Source organism: Styela clava, chromosome 12 (genome assembly GCF_964204865.1).
Source record: "Styela clava chromosome 12, kaStyClav1.hap1.2, whole genome shotgun sequence".
Lineage (NCBI taxonomy): Eukaryota > Metazoa > Chordata > Ascidiacea > Stolidobranchia > Styelidae > Styela > Styela clava.
The window spans coordinates 6,426,493-6,437,772 of NC_135261.1; the positions used below are offsets into that span (position 1 = coordinate 6,426,493).

Consider the following 11,280-nt stretch of genomic DNA (forward strand, 5'->3'; position numbering starts at 1 on the left):
AGTTAGTTTTCTGGCAATTGTCGGGCTGTGCGATAACCTAGGGTTGATGTGTTGGCATCGCAAATCACACATGCCGGGTATAAATCCCATGCGCCCTCCTGTAAGTGACGCCCTTTCACCTCATGATCTTTCAATGTGACAAATACGTCCCGACCGAGATGGCCGGCCTATAGACTATTTAGCTTGCTGTATTCCTAAGTTCCTTTGTCCAATATTATTGCCACTGACTTGCAATGTGTTAAATTCATTCCAAAATATTAATCCAGTTCTTTTAATGTGATATTTGAGTGAAGAAAGATAATACGGTATAGTGCGAACAAATGAATTAGTCAGACCAGTGGTTCCCAAACTTTTTTGCACCATCGCCCCCCTACAGGAATCTATACAACTTCATCGCCCGCCAGCTCTACATAAAATGTAAAGTCAGAAACGAATATATTACAGACTAAATAAGCAGGAAGATAAATTATAGTTGTTTAGTGTTTTCAATGAGATAGCGAGTTTTTACTTATCGATCTTAAGATCGGTAAGTATGTTGATAGGTATTTGTCCGTTTGTCTGTTAGATGCACGCGATATCTCACGAAAGCGAGGTTCAATCTGCCACAAATTTTGCAAGTGCATTCACCATAGGATGAATTATGTCGTATAATTAGCGAGTTATTAATTAATTGGTGATGGGACACGCGGTGTCACTATAGAGTCAGAGTGAATAAATGGGGGATCCCCTAACTTTCATCGATAAGTCTTCGGTCTCCGACCGATATTCTCGTTTAATATTTGATGAAATTTTTGTCAGACGCACTTTCAAATCACATAGAATTAATCAGTCATTTATTTGTTTCAGATTCATGAACTTTATAGTTGGGGAAGCCGTTTCTCACCATCGGCTACGCCAGTGGCGGCAACATTTTGACGCTCGCGTGCCAAAATTACGGGTTGCAAGTCTTGGCGGGCCGCATATATTTTTTGGAATTGAAAAACTGACAATTCGTGAACTCAGCTCAGTCGTCTTATTAAAAGAAAAAAAAACTACAAATGACAATTGATGTGACACTGTCTTGTTGCTGCATCACGCTCGATAGCTTTTTGACATCGGCGGCACACTGAATGAAGCCAAGATTGAAACACTTTCTAAAGGGGCATCAATATTCCTAATTCTGTGATTGGTCTTTGTAATGTTCATTTTCGAAAATGATTGTTCGCATTCATATGTACTTCCAAACATCGAAGTGAATTTTATCGTATTGTTTGTCAAAGTTTGATAGAGATTTTCTTTAAGAAGATACATCTTTATAAAAATCGAGCATTGATGCATCTCTCGAATAGAATATGAAACATATTTCCTCAATACATTGCATCCCGAGGAGCTCCATTTAAATATTTACTGCGCTATTGAATCCCTGCACTCAGTATCAACTTATATGCGTGTTGCCATTGTCTAATTATACCAAAATTGTAGGCTCGTTAAACGAGTGGCTGTTCACTATATTGTTGGGTTTTAGTATAATTTAGTCTAAACGTGTCTTACAATAAATTCTGTTGCGTAAAAAATATAATCTACTTCCCGAGCGTATATTATAAAATTCATTCATTGTCAAAACCGTCTTTTTGCCGCTATAATTCAATGAAGCATCGCGGGTCGGATTATTTCACTCCCCGAGCCAGATCTGGCCCGCGGGCGTAGGTTGCCGACTCCTGGGCTACGCGAATTATCTTACTGCGGGGGGAAATCCAACAATTCTGCCGTGTGTGATTATCGTACATTGGATTCAAACCTACGAAAGCACGCAGAGTACAGTAATCAAGTGCAAGATGCACCGAACAGGTTTCGCGAAATCGCCCCCCCTACCGCCCCCTTCGCCTCCCCCCCCCCATTCTGTGTCGTTTCGCCCACCTGGGGGCGATATCGACCACTTTGGGAATCACTGAGTTAGACTACAATTATAACGTATTATACCGTATACCGTATATTTAAAGAATTTTTTGGGCTACCAACTACAAGTCTACATCTGCCATTCTACATCCACATTTTTATTTAAACAGAGAAAGACCCAGAATTGTGAGAGTGTTTAATTTTTAAATATTTGCAAGGTTAGGTAATTGTGAAATCATACATTTGTAACTATCTTCTCTTGTTTCATATTCATCAGCCATTATTTAAGCCGGTTTCTGCATTTATAAAATTTTACTCGATACCACATATCCAAGTTTCAAGTTTTTCCCCTTATAATTTAATATTTTCTTTGATATCGTTGTTTTACCACGCCAGTTATACATTCGATTTCATTTTCACTAATTTGTCAGGTTAATCAGGGTTAAGAGTCGGTGACATACTTAAAACCAAACGCTGGTTATGCTATATATTTGTATAACGGTTGATGAGGTGACACAAAGTAACAAATCTCAATATATTACTAAAATGAATCGACGTGGAGATCAGTGTACTAAGAAACCACATGATCAACCACAGGTCAGTGAAATGTATTCGATGGTGAAACATGTATCGAGAGTAATTTGTACTTTTAACTTTGATTGTTAAAGGTTTATGCATAATCGCTTTAGACAACCGTTCATCTCATCATTCTATGGTTTTGTGTTAACATGTATACAATGAAACAGTGAATAATAAAGTGGATCTGGAGGTAGGATGGCTAATAAGGTACTGGTTGTAAAAGATTGAATATGCCAAAGATTTTGAAATTAATGTTGATAACTATCAACATTAATAAGTGCAAAATAATCTTGCTACAGGTTTTACCATCGAATACAATCGACTGACCTGTGGTTGACTATGGGGTTTAGATTTAGTACAGCGATCTTCATGTCAATTCTTTTTATTATAATATTGGAGCTTGATACTTTGTGTCACCTCTTCAACCTTCTATGAGAATATGTGACAAATCCAATGATGACCATGTAACCGATTCTTAACCCAGATTGAATTATATGATTCAATTCATACGTAAGGTTGGGTGAGCCAAAAATTAATTACTATTTATTTCAATTATTTCTCGTCTTAAACATGAATGTCAATCAAGAATGTATTTATTCTATACGCAGAATTTCACAAAAAGTTGGCCCATTTTTTATTAAAATCTCTCAATTATGGTTACTTCTTGATTACGCATTGATTGTTTATATATGCATTTGAATAACAGCTTTGGAAATATAAATGAAAACAAATAAAAATATATTGTATGCGTAATGATTACTGGGCTCTTTTATTTCCCCATTGCGTTCTATTCGATTATTTACTGCGTGTTGCCATTTGTCTAATTATAAATAAATAATTGTAGGCTCGTTATATGAGTAGCTGTTCACTAAATTGTTAGGTTATAATATCATTTATTCTACACATGTCTCACAATAAGTTTTGTTACGTAAAGAATATAATCAACTCCTCGAGCGTGGGTTATAAAATTAATTTATCGTCAAAACTGCCGTTTTGTTGCTATAATTCAGTGAAGCGTCGCGGCCGTAGATTGCCGACCCTTGTACTAGGCCATCCCGCCGCCCGACATTTGACAAAAAAGGGAATCGTTGCCAAAAAAAATCACTATATAAAAAGCGGTACCTTAGTTATACCTTCATTATCGTGAATTGATACTCTTGTGCTGGTTCTCACTACAAAATGAGTTTGTTAGCATTCTTCATTCTTACGTTTCTATGTGTTGTTGAAAGTTGCGCTCAAGAACATCGAGGCAATATTAGCTTTGTCACAATGGGTCCAGGGATCGAACCTGGCTCTGGGAATTCTGATAACGATGTAAGCCTATCTAGTGAACTTGAAAATGTAACTGCAACGAAAACCGATCAATACGATATCAGAATCAAAGCGCTCGAACAGAAACTGGAAGAAATTGAGGGAGATAAGGTGAAGAAGTGCTCGCCGACGTCATGTGAGTTTAGGAAAATATATCGCGCCCGCGCGGCGGTGTGGCTCATCGTGCTAAGCGTAATGAATACGCTCGCCACCGCATCTCTAATTACCCTGCGTGGGTTCGCAGGTTCGAATCCAATGCGGGGTAGTTATGTGCGAGAGGATTGCTAGACTCCTCGCCGTCGTAGGGTGGTTCACGTAACCTCTGGTCGGTTACGGCTTCCTCCACCATCAAGTCCATGCTTCCGAAAATTACTTACTCTACAATTCTTCGGTTCCCAGTATAAAATTTATCATAAATAGTAGTTTTCTACACCAATAATGCTTCTGGTGTTAATTTTTGAAACATGATTAACTTGGTCGCATAAAAAGATGAAAATGTCACCCAACCAATTGATCAATTATGTGAACTAAATTGTGAGCAAGAAATTTGACACCCTCACAATTGCCCCATCACTCTCATAATAATAATATTGAGTTCTTTATTTCGTTCGATAACTCCAAAAGTTCGCAAAGCTCACTATGTTACCTAATTTTAATTTATTAAGTTTTGAAATGTTGATAAGTATATAATGATTCCGTTTATTATCATTCATTGAAAAATGTTACAAGCAAACAAAACGCACTACTTTATCTCAACAATTAAAATCAATTTAATATGATCGATACTCCGAATACACGATTTTATAATAAAAAAGGTTTTTGATAAAGATCGAATTTACAATGAGTATATAGATCCACGGAAAAGTCGAAAGCATAAATTTGTGAATGAAAATGCAATTTACTCAATTTTTTAACAGTGCCATATTTTAGCAGAGTGACTATAAATATTGCTTCTTCTTTTGTTGAGATTATTTCCATTAATTTAAAGCCAAAAGGGAATTTTTCAAATACTTCTCACACAGGTAGTATAGTTTGTAATTACACCTCAAATCTGCTATCTGATATTGCAGAGGCTGGTACATACAAGCACATCGTTCATTTCGATCATTTGGTTCTCCCCTGCCCCATGGTGTATTATAAGAAGTTGATAAAACTCCGTCCGACCATTTCCAGTTGTATTGTTTTTCAAGATCGTCAAGTCCTATCCAAATCGAATTTCCCGAACTTCTTATGAACTTGCCGAGAAGATCGCTGAAAATAATATTATATTACGTTTAACTCGGACCAACAATATCAAATAATTTTAAAAAGGAAATAACGAAGTTCGACGTAATTCTCTTTAATAAATTAGATTTCGAACACTCTTTTTCAATTTAAAATATAGATTGAAGGTAAAAGATTTGAGCCATTGATTGTGTCTTTTCATCATTAAATTGACTATTTTATATCTTTCATCTGACAGTTGTTGTTGTTGTGAAAATACGCTCCTACGCGACTTCCAGATAAACCAATTAGATATTTACATCACTCAAAGATAGGTAGATGTATACTGTCTATTCTAAATGTTTTGTTTCTAATCGGACCAAAGTTTCATCGGAAATTCAGTTTGTTCTGAGTTACAAAACAAACTACATAACTTTTAAACCCCATACAAGAAAAAACATACTTGCTTTCCCACGGAATATATGCGGTCGTCACAGAGTATTTTGTAACAGTTTTGATGTTTAATTATTATCGAGCCAAATGACAAACTATTATATTTGTAATATACAATGTTGGATTACCTGCGAATAGTTCGACTGCGTATACCATTTGCTGCTAATCGGCCTCCCATGCGTTCGCAGTTTTTCTTAGCTGTTTGATAGTATGACGATACTTTGACTAATTTGTACCAATATGGGTAACTGGGAACACGATACCAACCATCTGCTACTAGTTTATCTGCAAAAGAACAAATTTAAATTAATATCAAATTGTTTGGCAGGTGTTTAGTATCAAATATTTCAATCTCATTGCCTTGACTCCCTCTGCCATATGAAAAAATATTTGTTCGATCAAGGTTTTAAACGGTTTATTACATATTGATCATTTACCATCGAAACAAAACCAAAATTCTAAAGATCCTAAACTGAAGTTATATTTTTAAACTAATGCTATGTTATTGGCAGGAACATATATATAGGTTATCACATGCGAGACATACACAGCTAACAATGAAAAGTTTTTTCCTGAATAAAGAATTTTTTTAACCTATAATACGGGTTTGAATTAAAGATAGTAGTAACCTGTTTGTTCGAGGATTTGAACTTTGCGTGCTAACTCATCATATCGTGAGCAATCACATGGTGTTCCGCTTTCTCCTTTAGCTCCCTGGCGTCCTGGAGCACCACTTTGTCCTGGTGTTCCTCTTTCTCCTTTAGCTCCCTGACGCCCCGTGGCGCCAATTTGTCCTGGTGGTCCGATATCACCTTTTGCACCTTCCGGGCCTTTCTTGCCTGGTCGACATGTTGTTTGACATTGAGAATCGTTTGCGGCTGAACAATAATTATGTAAGTTTAAAACAAGTTTTGAAAATGCATATACCGATGAAATTTATATTTTGAAAAATTTTCATTGAAGATTTTGTTGGTGTAATTTTTATCTGATAATGAGATCAAAAGTCAAAACGTTTTTGTGTGTGTATATTTAATATATCAAACCAAAATATTAAACTAGATCTAGCGACAAGTCAGAGAACACTCTCGAAGTATGCATTAGAAATGATTGCAATGGTAACGTATAGGAATAATTTATCTGGGACTAATGGCCGGGGAAACATCCACTGTCTATTGCAAGTCAGTCATCAGTTCAAAATAAATTTACCTTTTGTTACTGTTTCTCCGCTCTTTTCCATAACTAAGGATGTCATATCACATAATTTCACACCTGAAACGGAAAATTTAGTGCGTTGAAACGCGATAAACGATTATATATACTAACAAAATATTGCATTAAATGCAGGGTGACTCGCATAATCACAAAACCCCTAATTTTTTCAATTTCTTGAGTGTGATCGAGTAAATCATTTGATTAAATTATTACTTAAACTTCTGTTTGTGTATGATTGTGCCCAAAAGTTCATGAATCTAGGAAGGTTTGCGCAAAAGTTATGTTTTCTCTAGAATATGTTCCTAATTACCTCCTAATTATAGGCAATGGAGACACTTGCATCCATTGCGCAAATTTGTCAATCACCCACTTATTTTTGCTGAATCACACTTGCTGCTGTCAGGGTATGTCAACAGCAAAAATATTGAATATCTGGATATAACACCGCCGAAGAGTCTGTGTCTGTCGCTAGTGTCTAAGACAAAGGTGACAACCATGAAATTTTGCCCGCCAAGTAATTTCGTGCGTCCCGCGAAAAATTCATGCTATTCAGTGTGTTTGTCGTAAAGTCATATCCCTTTAGGAACTGTGCAAAGAAAACGGGAGCGAGAGGGTTATTCATAATACTGGCAACGATAGGCTACATGTAGTTCTGTCGGATCAACGACACCTCTAACAATGGATCAAAAGGGCATTCGTTTTAGCAAAAATTCGACTCAATGATAAAAACAATGGAAACCTTCGTTTATCATTTCTGTATCTGAAGGCTTGCGAAGCCTTCTTTTGTACAAAACCCCCACCATTAATGCGAAAATTTGAGAAAAACACCGACTATACACTAGACTAAACTCACATGACGTTGGCGAGCACTTTTTAACTTTTTCTCTCTCAATTTCTTCTAGTTTCTGTTCAAGCGCTTTCATTCTGATATCGTATTGATCGATATTTGCTGAAGGTAAATTTTCTGGACTAGTTGTGACAATGGCAATATTTCTTTGATGTTCTTGAGCGCAACATTCAACTACGCACAGGAACATAAAAACGATGAATGTTAACAAACTCATTTTGTAGTGAGAACCAGCACAAGAGTGTCGACTGAGACAATGACGATGTAATTGAGGTATACAAACGCTTTTTATATGGTGCTTCATTTTTTTATAGCAACGTGTGCCTTCTTTGTCAATTTTTGGGCGACGAGATGGCCTAGCGGTTAAAGCTCTAGTGCAGGGGTGTCCAACCAGTCAAAGACCAAGAGCCGCATTTCGTATTTTATTACCGCGCAGAGTCACATTATAAACAAGAACACACATAAACATCAAATATACCTTTATTCAGATCTTCTAGAATGCTTGTTTATTGCAAATGTCACTAACCGACATGATTATGACCGAAATTTACAAACCATTTAATGTTATGCATGTTACTTAGTGGGACTTCTGACATTCCTTAGATTGAACAATTTTCGTAAAATTTGGCTTGTACATGTCGTTATAGCCAATCGAAGCAGTTCTTTCACATGGGTGTCAGTCAGAACAAATCAATGCTTTGATTTCAGGCGTTTTAGGATAGAAAACATGGATTCGCAGACGTATGTTGACACAAACATTGGCAATATCCTAAGCGCAGCTCGTTTGACATTGGAATATTTTTTTATTGGCATGCTTTTCCATAACTCAATGGTTATTTTCAAAAAAGCAGGGGTCTCCACTTCAAAACATGTCGCGGGCCACTTTTTGAAATTTAGTCACCACGCGGGCTGCAAGCCAATAAATTAGGTACAAAAGAGGGTATCTGAATGTGATGTGTTAAAATTACACTTGAATCTTACAGCAAATGAGAAATGAAACATATTCATTTACTTGGGCTGGATATTTGGTTGGTTTGCTAGTCTCAAGACAACAACAAAATGCTCGTCCGTTAGTCGTGTGCGGAGGACTGACTTGGTGACTTTCATAGTTGAAAAAAAAAATTGCTCGCAAATATAAGAACTGCCAAACATCGCAGGTATGCGACGATAATGTGCAATTAGCTTCGCAAACCATTCTTCGGCGCAACGGACTAAACGAAATTCGTTTATTTCGTCACAATGAACATGCGAAATGAAATTATTGCATTTGTAATTGAATTATACCAATGGAATAAAACATGAACATGGATAACAGGGGAAAATTTTTTCTTCATTTCATACAGTTTGTCGGACCGGACTCTTAATGATAAATGACACGATAAAACTTACTAATAGTGACATTGGTTTTTGTGGAAAAATCCCTACCATGACGCGGGCCGGGTGTTGGAGACCCCTGAATTAAAGCGTATTTCTTCAATTACTTTTGTCAAATGGTAAACTGCGCGTTTACCACCGAACTTCGTTTTCGATACGATTACTACAGCCGTTGTAGTGCAAAGTACGCGTCTCACAACAAAGAGTTTGATGGTGACGAAATAGTGGACGATTGCATGGTAAAGTGAATAAAGGCGCTCATGTATCTTCAACGTAAAAGAAGTATGCACTATGAATCATAATATGTTTAATCGAAACATGATGAATTGTAGTTGTAATTATTTTTTTCTTTAAAATAACCATGGCGAAAAGAGCCGCATGAAACCGGAACAAGAGCCGCATGCGGCTCTCGAGCCATGGGTTGTCCATCCCTGCCCTAGAGTCTAGACTTAACCGTGTTTGTATCGCAGATTATACATATCGGGTTTATATCCCATGCGCTCTACCTTACTCAGGATGTAATAAATTGGGTAGGCAGTAGGCAGTGTCGTACCAAAATAGTTCAGGTCATCAAAATGAATAGTAGTTTCTTCCACATCGTTAAATATCAGATGCTGCTTATACAGGCCCTTGTTTAAGTGAAAGGCGCGAATAAGCGTTGTAAATTCCACATTACTTGTTTCTTTATTTTCTCCGGTGTGATCGAGAATCGTCAGAGCACTTTTTTGTTTCGACGTTGAGCCCAGACGCCATTACACAAACAATATTTTTTTAATTGGTTTCATTTATATTTTCATGGGTGTCAAATGCATACAAAAACAATCAATGCGTAATCAATAAATAACCCAAACTATAATTGAAAAAGAAATTTCAATAAAATTTGATTCCACTTTTTGTGGAATTCCGCATTGAATAAATAGATACTTACTGGACATTCCTGTTTGATACGAGAAATAATTGAAGTAAATGACAAACAATTGTTTTTGGACCCCGCCATCCGCCACGTTTGAAAAAAAATCATATAATTCAATCGGGGTTAAGAATCGGCGACATCCTCAACGTTGCATTTGTCATATATTCGCATATAAGGTTGACGAGGTGGCACAAAGTATCAAGCTCCAATATTATAATGAAAAGAATCGACGAGAAGGTCAGTGTTTTCTAAACCACGTAGTCAACCATAGGTCAATCGATTGTATTTGATGGTGAAACCTGTGCCAAGAGTATTTTGTACTGTAAACATGAATTCTAAACGCTTTGGCATATGCAATCTTTTACAATCAGTACCTTATTAACCTTCCGACTTCCAGATCCACTTTAATATTTACTGTTTCATTATATTCATTTTCACGCAAAACAGGATGATGAGATAAAGGATTGTCTTATGCGATTATGCTTTAACAACTAATGTTAAAAGTACATAATACTCTCGAAACATGTTCCACCATCAAATACAATCGATTGACCTATAATTGACTATGTGTTTAAAACACTGATATTCATGTCGATTATTTTTTCCATTATGATATTGAGATTTGATACTTTGTGCCACCTCCTCAACCTTATATGAGAATAGGTGACAAATGCAACGTTGAGGATGTCACCGATTCACCGATTCTTAACCCCGATTGAATTATATGATTCAATTCAAACGTAAGGTTGGCGGGGTTCAAAAAAATTTATTTGTCATTTACCTCAATTATTCCTAGTATCAAACATGAATGTCAATTAAGTATCTACTTATTCTAAGCAGAATTCCACAAAAAGTTGACCCAAATGTTTTTTTAAAAACTCTCTCAATCATGGTTACTTCTTGATTACGCATTGATTGTTTATATATACATTTAAATAACACGCTTGAAAATATAGATGCAACCAATTAAAAATAGGTTGTTTTTGTAATGGTTACTGGATTCATACCATTACATATATGTCGTGAGTGTAATAACGTTGAAACAAATATGTACTATCACGATTCTCGATCATTATGGGGAAGACAAAAAAACAAGAAATGTGATTTTTTTCAAGTACGACGCTTACTCGAGCGTTTCACTCAAAACAAGGCCATGTATAAGCAACCATTGACTTCTAATGATATTTGAGTAGCTACTATTTAGTTGGAATGACCTGAACCTTTTGGTTTCAGCACTGCCTACCCAATTTATTACCCCCTGAGTGAGGCAGGGCGCATGGGATTTGTGTAATCTGCGATGCCATTTGCATCTTAAGACTTTAACCGCGAGGTTATTGCGCCGCCCGGCAATTGACAAAAAAGGCACTCGTTGCCAAAAAAAATGGAGAACTATATAAAAAGCGTAGGTACCTTAGTTATACCTTCATTAGTGTAAATCGATACTCTTGTGCTGGTTTCACTACAAAATGAGTTTGTTGGCATCCTTCATTCTTACGTTGCTGTTCGTAATTGA

At 36.5% G+C, this 11,280-nt stretch overlaps 1 protein-coding gene across 1 annotated transcript; it reads right to left on the reverse strand.

Moving 5' to 3' along the window:
• Positions 1–4,635: 4,635 nt before the first annotated feature.
• Positions 4,636–7,680, reverse strand: LOC120330296 (uncharacterized). The gene is made up of 5 exons (XM_039397182.2): positions 7,487–7,680; positions 6,628–6,690; positions 6,051–6,299; positions 5,550–5,706; positions 4,636–5,016 (listed from the first exon to the last, which is right to left on the reverse strand). The coding sequence occupies exons 1-5, from the start codon at positions 7,668–7,670 to the stop codon at positions 4,743–4,745; spliced, it is 927 nt and encodes a 308-aa protein (XP_039253116.2). The 5' UTR covers positions 7,671–7,680; the 3' UTR covers positions 4,636–4,742.
• Between the last annotated feature and the right edge of the window lie 3,600 nt (positions 7,681–11,280).

Bases quoted from the DNA above. Each gene is read 5' to 3' on its own strand.
- LOC120330296 (XM_039397182.2), bottom strand. From the start codon at position 7,670: ATGTTCCTGTGCGTAGTTGAATGTTGCGCTCAAGAACATCAAAGAAAT. The intron at 6,691-7,486 runs GTGAGTTTAGTC...TTTCCGTTTCAG, and splicing joins AAAGTGCTCGCCAACGTCAT to GTGTGAAATTATGTGATATG. The intron at 5,707-6,050 runs GTTACTACTATC...GTTCTTTTGCAG, and splicing joins TCAAATCCTCGAACAAACAG to ATAAACTAGTAGCAGATGGT.